This window comes from Gadus macrocephalus, chromosome 8, assembly GCF_031168955.1.
Source record: "Gadus macrocephalus chromosome 8, ASM3116895v1".
Lineage (NCBI taxonomy): Eukaryota > Metazoa > Chordata > Actinopteri > Gadiformes > Gadidae > Gadus > Gadus macrocephalus.
The window spans coordinates 5991782-6005746 of NC_082389.1; the positions used below are offsets into that span (position 1 = coordinate 5991782).

The following is a 13965-nucleotide window of genomic DNA, read 5'->3' on the forward strand; positions in this document are numbered from 1 at the left end:
TCAGCGTGGGACGTTCTTGTCGATGTCCAGTTACCGCTGGGCGGATTCTGTTTTATTAGTGGGCCCATGATGTTGGCAAACATTCGGTCTTTGAGGTCAGGGTTTGAGCCGAGTAAGGAACAGAAGTTGCCAAAAGTCGTTTAGCAGTGTTCTTTATAAACTAGGGACTGGGTCAGGGCAAGAGTTAATGATTTGGAGCATGGAATCTCTTCCCTCATCAATACTGCCCCCAGTCCGACAGCACTATCTATAAATACATCCCTCACACGTACACGACAATTATTCAAAATACTTTTACAGAAACATTCAAGAAAGATCTTTGACTTGACCAATGCTATTTATCAACTATACCTCCCTCGGTGTTCAATGTATTCTCTGCTTCCATTGATCTATCAGCACGGATGCCCGTGACCGTAACGGTGATCAGTGTGTCTCCTCTGTTGTGAGCAGAGTGTGTCTGCGACTTCCGGGGGACGGTCAGCAACGTGTGTGACGCTTCGGGACGCTGCCTGTGCAGCCAGGGGGTGGAGGGGGCATACTGTGAGCGGTGCCGGCCCGGACACCATTCCTACCCCCGCTGCCAGGGACAGGGTGAGAGACGCTTCTGACCGCGGCTGAAGCTACGTTTTAACCTAGAAAATGCACTTCCTGTTGTGTAAAGTGAGGTTATGTTTTAATGCGTCTACATAGTTAAAGATCTAAGAAAATGATGAATAGCTTAAATCAAGGGTAAAGATTTTGAACAGAGTTCGGAAGTGTAAGGCACCACTCTCCTGCGAGAGGCAGGGTGAGAGAGACGGTTCTGACCACAGCCACAGCTACGTTTTAAAATATGCTAAAATAAAGAGTCTGCAGATGACTGTCAGGTGTGCAAAGAGAGTCAATGGGGGCTCGGGGGGGCTTGGCACAGATATAGATCAAATAAAACCCTGGCGTAGACTTTGTCTGCGATATGAATGCATTCCCATTAGATTGAAGCCTCAACCTTCCCTCCCTGCCTCTCTCTCCCTCTCTCTCTCTCTCCCCCCAACCTTCCCTCCCTGCCTCTCTCTCTCTCTCTCCCCCCCCCCCCCCCCTCAGAGTGTCGGTGTGATGGGGCCGGGGCGGCTGACCCCCCCGCCTGCGACCCGACCGGCCGATGCCTCTGCCTCGGCAACTACGCCGGCGAGCGCTGCGACCGGTGTGCTCAGGGTTACTATGGTTACCCGGACTGTGCTGGTGAGTCGATGCTCCCCCCCCCCCCCATAGAGTGCCCAATATATCAGTGCCCCGACACACATGCGCTTGAAGCCTAGACCATTCAATGTATCACAGTTACCGTGTGAAAAAAGGCTTATTCACCTCATGTGTGTTTCCCCCCTGTGCGTCCCGTGCTCTCTACCCAGCCTGCCAGTGTTTACGGGAGGGCTCCTACGGGGACTCGTGTGACCACGTGTCCGGCCAGTGTCTGTGTAACCCTGGGGTGGCCGGCCAGAGGTGTGATCGATGCGCTGGATGGGGGCCTCAGTTCCCCCAATGTGAAAGTAAACCCACCGCGACGTTTACAGCCCTAAACAACAGCAGCTCGTCTTGATTAACCTGTGAAAAGTGGAGCATGTGGTCAAGTGAATCGCAATTAGGAGGGCATTGCATTGACCCTTCCAGAGTTAGGGGTTTGATTCCCAGTGCTAAGAATGCATGCGCTCGTGCTATGACACATTGATGAAAAAGCTCACAGAGTACGATTCATCCTGCTGCATGAATTCTCACTTCATTATGGATCCCAGTGTCTCACCTCGTCTGTTTACACCCATCCTTTCTCTCCAGCCTCCATAAGACAGTGTAACCCTGCAGGCTCAGATGTCAGCCATCCTCAAACGGTAGGTCTATTAATACCCACCCTTAATCACGCCTTGTATTGTGCGAGTTGCCAGAGTTACAGCCCAGACAACACATGGCGGTGTGGGGCCTCTGGGTGTGGACGGGGCACCCGGCTGATAAACGCCCGGCGCTGCCAAACCTTCATCCGGCGCGCTGTACCACAGGGTCTGCTTTTGTTGTCCTCGGAAGTCATCAAGGAAGCCTTTTTTAATTTGGTGAAATCACAACAGACATGCTACTTCCTATGTGATTCCGGATGTTTTTTAGAAACAGCTTTTTAATTTCCCAATTGCCATGGCTACAATTGTATATGTATGTATATATATATATAAACACTTTTTCTCTCGTCCATTATGTCATCATTGTCCATTATCTCTCTTAACACTATATGTACTCTCATTCAGGGCAAGAGGCATATAGGGTGTGTGTGTGTAGGGTGTGTGTGTGTGTGTGTGTGTAGGGTGTGTGTGTGTGTGTGTGCAAACATGTCATTGCGTTTATTCATTGGGATTGACCGATTTTCGATTAAATTTGCCAACCCAGCCAACTCGTAACATTACTTCACGTCACATATGTAGCCGTAGTAATACCTCAGACCACCCATTTACAAAAAAGATTGAAGTCTCCTTAACGTCAATGCACGTGTACTGCTGAGTTGAAGCCGTACAGTGTACGCTATTTAAAAACAATTAAAAATTATAAGCTTATTGTGGAGGGCACAATTTCGATTTTGAATTCCATGCAATGAATTGATCAGCCCTACATTCCAGTCTGAATGATGGATTGTCGTTTCTCTTCCTACCCTGGCAGGGCCCTTGTCGCTGCCTAGCCAACGTAGAGGGAACCTTCTGTGGCCGGTGTAAACCGCTCTACTGGAAACTGACCATGGACAACCCCGAGGGCTGCACAGGTAGGAGGCCAGCAGCACTGAGCCGTCAGGAGGGAGGTCTCTTCATTCAGGGGCTTCAAAGAACGGGACACGTCTGTCAAGATACTTGATACTGCAGAAGTTCAGCCCGAGGAGCTGCGTCGGAACTTCGGAAGTTCCTTCTTCTTCACGACCCAGCTCCAACCGAATGGGAATTATTTATACATCAGAGGGAAAATATTATATACTTCCCAGTTCCGGAAGTTGTTTTAGGAAAAAAGCGCAAGACCTGAATCGATTATGCAACTAGACTCTATCCCATTTCTAACCCTTCCCCCTTCACCTTCCCCTTCCCCCTTCCCCTTACCCCTTCAAAACAAGGGGGAGGGGTTAGGGGAAGGGGTAAGGGGTAGAAATAGGATTGGGCCTTAAAGTCATTTAAACACATTTTAGTTGCTGCGTGGAATGTGGTTCAGAGTTTTATCTAGCGTCACTAATCCATTTCCCCCAATACCTTTACAAAAATTCGTAACATACCTTCAATTGAATTGTGTGATGATTAACCGGCCTAGAAGTTGAACAAAAACAGAAAGTAAAACATGGCAGCCCACTTGCAGCCCACCGTTTTAGCCGTCATTTCCCTGTTAAGGCCGATATATGCTCTGTTTTAGACGTAACGCGTAAGCACGTAAGATACATAACCCCCCCTTGCGCGGTAAAATATCCCCCCTTACGTGCTTAAGTGCGTCGCCCAAAATTCCTGACTATGCGACTAAAACACTACGGCCCTACGCAGCTCGCAAAGACTGTGATTGGCCAGCTAACCACATCCTTTCAGGAGTCTCACATTTCCGGTCTTCGACTCAACCTTAACATCGTTCAGAGTGTGGAAAAAGACCGCTAACCTAAACTTAGCTACTGCTACTCTCGTCGAAAATACTGGAAGTGCATAAATATAAACAAGCCAGCGATTTCCACTTCCACGCCCACAGATTCGTTCGTTGCTCCCCCTACTGTTCTGGCGGAGAATCCCCTTGCAACACGCGCAATCCTTAAGGAACCTTAAAGGAACCGTAAATCAAAACTTGTCTAAAACAAGTCCCTTGTGTAAATTACGTGCTTACGTCTCTGCGTCTAAAACGACCCTAAATCGGCCTTTAGCCGTTGGTTCCCTGACGCTATTTGTGTTCTCCAGCTGCGCTACGCCTCAGTGGCGCTCTGTAGCGCGGCGGACGGTAGATCTCCTCCCTCTCTCACCCGGGAGGATGTGTCAACATACCCCTGTCAACGGCTCCCAGGGCGCCCCCGGGGGAGGCCTGAAACATACTAATACAGGCAAACACTGGTTGGCTGATTGCTACAGGGAGCAGTATTCAGACGAGTGGGGGCCTCAAGGCTCCTGGGAAACGGCAAAAAGAAACGTATATTAAATATTTAATGCATAAAAAATGTAATGTTGCTGTCCCCATAGACTGTGTAGCCCCTCAACAACCACAACAACAATAACAGCAACTCTATCGACAGCATCGGCGAAAAAACAAAATAGTAGTGCTCCTTCGTCTTATCTTCGAGATCGGAAAACCTAACGAGTGGGAGAGTGGACACGCTGCTGCTGCTGCTGCTGCCATTATGCAGGCGAGACAGGGAACAACCTGAGGCTTTGTCCAGATACCCGTCTACTGTTACAGCTCTGCTCCGGAACACCGCAAGAATGTTATCACCGGCGGCCTGTCAGGAACTCCACCGCGGAAGGAGCCAGAAGAAAAGACCACCTTCGTAATAACCCAGGAATGCCCTTCTGTGTGGCGGACTGCGGCCCGGAGTTTGCACAGAGTTCTGCTTTTTTGTTTTATTCCGATTTTGTGGCAGGCGTTGTGGGTTGTGACATCTAACCAGAGGGGCTTTGATGTGCATGGGTAACCGGGGTAGGAGGTTATGAGCTGTCGCTTTTCACCCGTGAATGTGAGAGAAGTCTGTAATCAGACGCCCATTCACAGCGGAAGGGCCCTATTAAGCATGCACACACACACACACACACACACACACACACACACACACACACACACACACACACACACACACACACACACACACACACACACACACACACACACACACACACACACACACGTGCACACACCTCTGGATTTAACTTTGTTGCCTCTCTCTCCCACTCTCCCCCTCTCTCTCCCTCTCTCTCCCTCTCCCCCTCTCTCTTCCTATCTCCCCCTCTCTCTCCCTCTCTCCCCCTCTCTCCCCCTCTCTCTCCCTCTCTCCCCCTCTCTCCCTCTCTCCCTCTCCCCCTCTCTCCCCCTATCTCCCTCTCTTTCCCTCTCTCTCCCTCTCTCTCCCTCTCTCTCCCTCTCTCCCCCTCTCCCCCTCTCTCTCCCTCTCTCTGTTCCCCCTCAGAGTGCATGTGTGATTTGAAAGGGACCCTGAGTGGTGTGGGGGAATGCCAGCAGGTGAGTCGGCCGGCCAGGTCTTTACAGAATAGAGGCCACTATAACCATTTGTTGAGTAACAAAACGACGATTGAATGAATGTCCAAATAAATAAATAGAAAAAGTAAATATATAACCAAACCATCCATGGGTTCCCCCCCTCCAGAAGAGCGGACAGTGCCACTGTAAGCCGCACACGTGCGGGCCGTCCTGTGACACCTGTAAGGAAGGCTTCTACCTGCCGCAGAAGAGGAACTACTTTGGCTGTCAAGGTACTCCAACGCTAGTCGGCAGCGGGGCTGGTGGGAGGTACAGCCTCCCCAGTGATGGGATATGAAGGTTTAGGCCCAATCCCATTTCTACCCCTTACCCCTTCCTCATACCCCTCCCCCTTGTTTTGAAGGGGGAAGGGGAAGGGGGGAGGGGTAAAGTGTAGAAATGGGATTGGGCCTTAGGTCCAATCCCATTTCTACCCCTTACCCCTTCCCCTTACCCCTCCCCCTTGTTTTGAAGGGGGAAGGGTAAGGGGGAAGGGGGCAGGGGTAAGGGGAAGGGGTAAGGGGAAGGGGTAAGGGGTAGAACTGGGATTGGGCCTTAATCAAAGTACTACTTTGAGTGACAATATTGAACCAACAATATAGCTGCTGGTGAAAAAATAATCATCAAAATAGTGAGTCGGATATTTAACATGTCTGAAGTGTGAAGTGTGTTTTGGTTAGAAGTAGCAACTTAAGAATTATAAATCAGCTTATCCAACATAAGAAAACCGAAGAATACAAGCCTTAACAGATGGTCCCTGAATCAATACAGACGCTCCTAATAACTAACTAGCTAACTAATCATCCGTTCAAAGACCATTGACTCAGTCTAACTTTATCATATATTATCTAATAATTAACCCTATCCGTTCCCTGATAGGCTGTGAGTGTGACGTGGGCGGAGCTACCAGCATGGCCTGTGACTTTGGGTCCGGCCAGTGTCGCTGTCGGAAGAACATAGTCGGCCGAACCTGCTCTCTGTAAGCAACCCCTTTGTTTTCACATGCTTTATGACATCACGTTGCGTCATCCCCATCACTCGAGTTGTCATGGTGACGACAGGCACATCGTATCAACAACACGATACGACTCTCGCGCCTCAACGTTCACCCCCGTGTCTCTCAGGCCGGCTCCGAGCCACTACTTTCCCAGCCTGCACCAGCTGAAGTATGAGGTGGAGGACGGCGTCACCCCCAATTCCCGGCCAGTGCGCTTCGGGTTCGAGCCCCGGGTGTTCCCCGGGTTCAGCTGGAGGGGCTATGCCGTGCTCTCCCCGGCACAGGTGGGTGTGGTTCTGACTTTTTAGGGGGGCGGGGCCAGTAGGGGCTTGACTCCCTGCTGAAAGATACTGGGTTCGAGACACAATGGCTACACCTCAGACCTGCAGGCATTCTAGAGCAAGATGCATCCCCCTACCTGCGTCTTCACAACATGTATTTTGAATCGGCAAACCAAAAGATCTCTGTTTCGTTCTCATGGCTCCACTATGACCTCTCTGGTGGGACAACCACTGCTGGGGGAGGGTAAAACGAGGCACTGATTGGTTCTGCTTGAGATTTGAATGCTCGATGGAAAAGTCGCCACTGGCACCAAGTTGTTAACGTCTCGTCGACATTGCCATTTTAATGGCAATTAATTTCGAATTTTGAATTTTAGCTAAAAGCCTTTAGTGTTCTTCAGAATACATTCGTAATAATGCCACTATATGTACTTGACCACATGTGGTCAAATCCAACCGGTATATCAGTATCGGCGATAATCGAACCCCTTTTTCTTTCAAACTTCTCTGAAACCGCCCCACTTTTCTTCTGTGTTTTCCTCTTTGCTGTCATTCCACCACGGTGGCTGTGGCTGTGCCAGGTCTTCTTCTATAGTGCTCTATATCACTGTCTCTCCTCAGCCAGAGGTGGTCCTACCCCTGGTCGTAGGCTTCCCTGGCCCTTTCCTCATTGTAATGCGCTACGCCTACGCCAACGCCAGCCTCCGCCCAGCCAGCAAGCAGGCGACGCGGGTCCGTGCCAGCGTGCTGGTGGTGGACGAGGCAGGCTCTCAGGCCTGCTGCGACTGTAAGTCAGGGCCTCTCTTCCACCCCCCTCTAGTCATCTTCCCCCTTGTCTTGTCTCCGCCTCTATCGGGTGTTTAGTAATCAGCTCACTCCTCCTTAACATCTTTTGGTTTTACTGCTTGGCTTGCGCGTTTTTTAAACGTCTAACCTGCCTTAACCTGCGCCTTCTTCAAAGTGTCCGTCCGTCACCTCCCCTCCCCCCCCCCCCTCCCTCTCCACTCCCTCTCTCTTTCCATAAACCCGGCTGTGTGTGTCCCCCCCCCCTTGTCTCTGCAGAGTGATGTCAGAGTGAAAGTGCATGTTGAGGGGAGGGAGGCGAGGGAGAGCTGGTACCGGCTGGTGCTGCGCTACTCTAACCCCAGTGGGTCCAGTGTGACCGGTACGGTGGAGGCCACCGGTATCAGGGCCGCCCCAGGTAAGGCCGACCAGGTCTCAGGGTGGGGGTCAAGTGTGCATGCACACACACAAGGTACGCAGACACACACATACGTACACACACAAATACGTGTGGTGTGTGATATGCACACAACCCTGTCTAACATTGAAATGCAAGCACAAACGTGCACACATGCACACACACACACACACACACACACACACACACACACACACACACACACACACACACACACACACACACACACACACACACACACACACACACACACACACACACACACACACACACATGCAAACAACCATGCACACCACACACGCATATGTACTGACATCACGTTTTTAGGCCCAATCCCATTTCTACCCCGGACCCTTACCCCTTCCCCTTACCCCTCCCCCTTGTTTTGAAGGGGTAAGGGGAAGGGGGGAGGGGTAACGGGTAGAAATGGGATTGGGCCTAAAAACGTGATGTCAGTTTAAAGTCATTTAAACACATTTTGGGCAGTTGCTGCGCTGAATGTGGTTCAGAGTTTTATCTAGCGTCACTAATCCATTTCCCCCAATACCTTTACAAAAATTCGTAACATACCTTAAATTGAATTGTGTGATGATTAACCGGCCTAGAGCCTGTGCTAGCTCGCTGTGTTCAGCCGAGCTCCGGCCCTGGGACCGAGGGTAGCTTTCTGAAGGGGTCTGTTGGCTGGCTGTTGTGCCACAGGGTCCCAGCAGAGCCAGGAGGTGGTGTTCCCCGCCGGCCCCGGCCCGGCCTTCCTCACCGTCCCCGGGGACGGCTTCGCCCAGCCCTTCGTCCTCACCCCCGGGAACTGGTTCATCCACATCCGGGCTCAGGGAGTGCTGCTGGTGAGAGGCAAACATACACGCACACGCACGCATGCAGGCCAAACGCACACACTCATACACATGCGAACAGACACACATGCACACACACACACACACGCGCGCACACACATGCACTCACGCACGCACTCATATACACACACAAGGGCACGCGCATACAAACACACATGTGCACATTCATGCATGCACACATGCACACACATGCACACACACACACACACACACACACACACACACACACACACACACACACACACACACACACACACACACACGCACACGTACGCAGACACATGCACGCACGCACGCACGCACTCATATACACACACAAGGGCACACGCATACAAACACACATGTGCACATTCATGCATGCACACAAACACACACACGCACACACTCGCATACACACACACACACACACACACACATTACAGAAGAGCAGAACTTTTATTTTGTGAAGCTATTTTAAACCAACTATGAAAGTCAGAGCATTACAAACAGTATATTAACTTAAGCTATCGACTTTTTTCTAAACTGATACAGAACACCAGGGAATAGTCGATCATTAACTCACAATCAATCCGCTGCAGAATAACTCACTCCGAGAAACCACTGAGGGGAGAGTGATGCAGGTTCACCAGACGTGCCTGGACTAAATGGGGTTTCTGTTTCCCCGTGTAGGATTACCTGGTGTTGCTGCCCAGAGACTTCTACCAAGCTCCGCTGCTCCAGGACAAGATCACCCAGCCCTGCAATTACTCACCCAGTCCAGACGGAGACACCAAGTACGTCTACGCACTTTCCATTGCATGGTTATAGACAGGCCGAACACAGAATGATTAAACCACTGGGACTGCAGCACTTACTGCACTTTATGTCATTAACACTTCTAAATAGGTTAATTAGTGTAAGGTGAGGTCGTTGTTGGCATTGTACAAATTTGTTGAAATTAAAATTTGTAAAATACTAAAGAAATATATTTATATTTATGTATTTATTTATTTATATTTTTGGGGGACTATTATGCCGCTTTTCCACTGCATGGTACCAGCTCGACACGACTCAACACGACTCGACTCAGCTCGCATTTTTTGCGTTTCCACCGCGGTACCATGGTATCTGGTACCTGAAGTGGCTGCTTTTTCTAGTACCTACTCGCTCTAGGTTCCAAGCGAGCTGAGCCGATGCTAAAAGGTGACGTCGGCAGACGGCCGGCGACTGATTGGCCAGAGAGTGTGACGAAGTCACGAGAGCGACATGGCAACCATGCTGGTAACATCCATAGCAGCGCCGCAGCCAACATGTTCCACTTCTCCAACTTCTTCAACATGCCAGCTAATAATAGTAATGTGATCGATGTCCTCCATTGTTGTTATGTGGGTTTTGTCCATGTGTGGGTTGCGTATGTGTTGTTTGCGTCGCGTACACAAATACGTCACTGCCCTTTCACGCAGCCGACCCCGCCCACGTCCAGGAGGTACTTTTTGCGGTGGAAAAGCACCCGTGCTGCTACCGTGTCGAGTCGTGTCGTGTCGAGTCGTGTCGAGTCGAGCTACATGTGCGGTGGAAAAGCGGCATTAGACCTGTAAATTTCACCTTAACCTTGTATGTTTGGACATTCTGATCATTGAAACTCTATGTCTTTCTCTTTCTTTCTCTCTCTGCGTGTCTCTCGCTCTATATCGGTCTCTCTCTCTCTCTGTCTCTCTGTGTCTCTATGTCTCTCTCCCTCCCCTGTCTCTGCCTCTGTGTGTCTCCCTGTGTCTCCCTGGTTCACTCCCCTCTCTCTGTGTGTCTCTCTGTGTCTCCCTGGTTCACTCCCCTCTCTCTGTGTGTCTCTCTGTGTCTCCCTGGTTCACTCCCCTCTCTCTGTGTGTCTCTCTGTGTCTCCCTGGTTCACTCCCCTCTCTCTCTGTGTGTCTCCCTGTGTCTCCCTGGTTCACTCCCCTCTCTCTGTGTGTCTCCCTGAGTCTCCCTGGTTCACTCCCCTCTCTCTGTGTGTCTCCCTGTGTCTCCCTGGTTCACTCCCCTCTCTCTGTGTGTCTCCCTGTGTCTCCCTGGTTCACTCCCCTCTCTCTTTGTGTCTCCCTGTGTCTCCCTGGTTCACTCCCCTCTCTCTGTGTGTCTCCCTGTGTCTCCCTGGTTCACTCCCCTCTCTCTGTGTGTCTCCCTGTGTCTCCCTGGTTCACTCCCCTCTCTCTGTGTGTCTCCCTGTGTCTCCCTGGTTCACTCCCCTCTCTCTGTGTGTCTCCCTGTGTCTCCCTGGTTCACTCCCCTCTCTCTGTGTGTCTCCCTGGTTCACTCCCCTCTCTCTGTGTGTCTCCCTGTGTCTCCCTGGTTCACTCCCCTCTCTCTGTGTGTCTCCCTGAGTCTCCCTGGTTCACTCCCCTCTCTTTGTGTCTCCCAGCTGTCTGCTGTATAAGCATGTGGGGATGAACGGCTTCAGCTGGGTGCTGGGCTCCCAGGGCCGGCTCTCATCCCGGGGGGGCCGCCGGAGGAGGCAGGCCCGCGTCCGCCGGCTCTCCCCAGAGCACCCCCCCATGGCCACGCTCAGCGGGAGACAGGTAGCGCAGAGGGGGAGACACTCACACAGTCACACAGTCACACACACCAACATTCACATGCAGTGAGACAGGAAAACACACAGACACACAGTTAAAGAGGTACACACACACACGCAAGCACGCACGCACACACAAACGCATGCACAGACGCACGCACGCACGCACACTCACTTACACGCCGGAACACGTACATGTAGTCAGAAAAACAAACACACGCACACACATACACACAAACACAGACGCTCACACGAAAGGTTGATTGTTTGATTAAACTGTTGTTCAATGTGTGTCGATGTTTGATTTGTAGTGCATCGACGTGGAACTGTCAGGCAGATGTGTCCCATTCCTGAAAAACAATCCACACCCTTATTTTGCAATCGGGAACACGTCTTGAACAGTTTGGTGGTCTTAGTGATGTGAAACAGTCGATGGTACACCTCATCCTGTGTGTGTGTGTGTGTGTGTCTCTCTTGTCTAGTCCACGCTGCAGCTGAACCTGCGCGTGTCCCGTCCCGGTCCGCACGCCGTGGTCCTGGAGTACGCGAGCGAGGCGGACATGGTCCAGAACGTGAACCTGGTCCTCACGGGCCACTCCAGCGACCAGATTCAGGCCCGGGCCAACATCTACAGCTGCTCCTACAGGTAGGACGGCCGGGAACGCTGTGGACCTGCTCTTGGTTTCCGTATACGTTATACATTGCTCTTATCCGATGGCTCACTTTATACTCTTACCTTTTTGTAATTAATAAGGACCGCCCTCTCATGGAGAATGTACGCTTTTATGACATAAGCGGTCTAAATATATCAGCCTTTAGCGCTGAACCTGTGATAAACACAGTCTTTGGCAAAGTTACACTTTGTTGTTTCTGTTGTTATTCCAATGAATCCATACGCTTGGAACTTTTCAATTTTACCTAATAAAAATGTATGCTCATAGAAATGAGCATAAAAAATAATATATATGTATTATTAGTCTCTCAGGCATCTCAGGTCTCGTAGAAACCCCATCATGTTATTTTAAATTGACCCTTAAAGTGGCAATCTTGAAGGTTTTCCTGTAAATAATCTGTTAACTATCGCAAAATGAGGAGGTAACACAATGGTGAGCCTACGGCCCTCTGATGAAATCCCTTGCATTTGCAGTATAATTAACGCTACAAACTGGGGGTCACTCTTTGTATCTCTGGGAGAATACTACTGGTTATTGCCAAAGGTGTTACTAATGGGAAGGCACCAGAAACCTTGAGATTCCCACTTGAATAAACTGGTTATTTTACTCCGTACCGCCGCAGTTTCCTGTGTCGGAGCGTGGCGGTGGGCGGCAACAGCCGGGTGGCGTTCCTACAACTGGAGCACCGCAACGAAATTCTCCTGCACGCCTCCTCCGCCAACTTCCTGCTGGTAGGACACCCTGCGGCTCGGATCAGCGATGGGAACGTCGTGGTTATGTTCCTTCCTTCGGGGGTTGATTATGTATCCGATGACGTGTTTGGTGTTTCTGCCCTCCTCCCTGTAGTTCAAGGTGTACGCGGTGCCCGCGGAGGACTTCTCCATGGACTACGTACAGCCCAGAGTCCTCTGTGTCTCTGTCCACGGCCGCTTCACTGAAGACAGGTACGTCTGGTCTCAGTCTGACTGTAGGTCCGTTCCATGCTCCATGAATGAACCAGCCTCCGTTTACCCATGTTTATACGTTAGAAATATCTAGATTGTGCAACCATTTTTTTTAATTTAGATCATAGATAAAATCCATCAATCTTTCGACGATTGATTGAGTTTCCACGGTCATTATTATACGTCGCAGTTCGGATTCTGCTCTCCGATAATAGCAAACCATACCATGTGAAGGGGGAGATCTGAAAAATAGGCGGGGTTAGGCTTGGACAGTGAGCGATTGCCTTGGCGTTGTTATTGTTGTGAAGGGTTAGCAGCAACAGCTGTGTTCCAGGTATGAGTGTGTGCATTCCTCTGGCCCACACGGGTCACTCACCTGAGGCTGTTGCATCTTGAGGTCGACCCCACACACGATAGTGTGTGATATAGATTCAATTCAGACATTATCTTAAAAGTGAAACTGTGAATTGAACAAGGGAGTGGGAAGTGGAGCAGGAAAATGTGAATGAGATCATACTGATTAATCCTGAGGCATGCATGCCTGCCTGTGACGTGTGTACTCCTGTACATTCACAAAAGTCTACCATACTCAATCGGGTGTCAGGGCGGATTAGGGATATTGGCCGATTAATGCTGTTTCATAGAGAAGGTCACAACCTCCGGCCGGCACCTGACCTCCACCGCTAATGAGTCACATTGTTCTGTACTGTAGCCAAGCTGTGCCTTCAAAGGCAGGCTTAGAGATGAACTTCGAGACGTTTCAACCTGGACCCTATTTTCCCATAATTTTGAGGCTAGGGGACGAATGCGGAAGAGAATTTCTTAAATTGGCTAATTATCAAGGGAGAATGCCGCAGCTGTAATCCACGAAATCGTATCCTTTGGGGGCAATAGCACACTGCCAATGTACGTCCTTTGAAGGGGATTGTCAAAATAAGTGTCTGACATGATCGAAAGGTTTACTTCAGAAAAATATAACTTCTTGTTAACTTTCACTTGATCTGGTCTGTGTGATTTTGTCGAGTCTCGCTTAAGGAGAAATCTAGCAAGAGTTTGTAGTGCTTGACTACAGAATGTGTAGTTTAGTGTTATCACAATGATTTGGGTGGAGCAGGGCTGAGATTGTACTGCAACAACGGGATTTCACAACAGGACAACAGGACTTAGTCAAAGTTGACTTCAGTGTTCTCGCTCAATACTGTTCCAATCTTAAAAATAATGGTCTGCATTAGTCCCATGCAGCCAAAATAACGGGAAAACA

At 50.1% G+C, this 13965-nt stretch overlaps 1 protein-coding gene across 3 annotated transcripts in view; it reads left to right on the forward strand.

Annotated features, from left to right (window-relative positions):
- LOC132462696 (laminin subunit alpha-3-like) overlaps positions 1-13965 on the forward strand; it is a 73037-nt gene that overhangs the window by 23149 nt on the left and 35923 nt on the right. For all 3 annotated transcript variants that reach the window (XM_060058379.1, XM_060058380.1, XM_060058381.1), the window contains exons 13-28: positions 451-591; positions 1081-1218; positions 1386-1523; positions 1807-1859; positions 2671-2770; positions 5138-5190; positions 5336-5441; positions 6088-6187; positions 6333-6489; positions 7549-7687; positions 8387-8529; positions 9208-9311; positions 10934-11090; positions 11569-11732; positions 12383-12491; positions 12607-12704. In XM_060058379.1, coding sequence (XP_059914362.1) covers positions 451-591; positions 1081-1218; positions 1386-1523; positions 1807-1859; positions 2671-2770; positions 5138-5190; positions 5336-5441; positions 6088-6187; positions 6333-6489; positions 7549-7687; positions 8387-8529; positions 9208-9311; positions 10934-11090; positions 11569-11732; positions 12383-12491; positions 12607-12704 — 1900 coding nt within the window. The remainder of the gene's footprint in view (positions 1-450; positions 592-1080; positions 1219-1385; positions 1524-1806; positions 1860-2670; positions 2771-5137; positions 5191-5335; positions 5442-6087; positions 6188-6332; positions 6490-7548; positions 7688-8386; positions 8530-9207; positions 9312-10933; positions 11091-11568; positions 11733-12382; positions 12492-12606; positions 12705-13965) is intronic.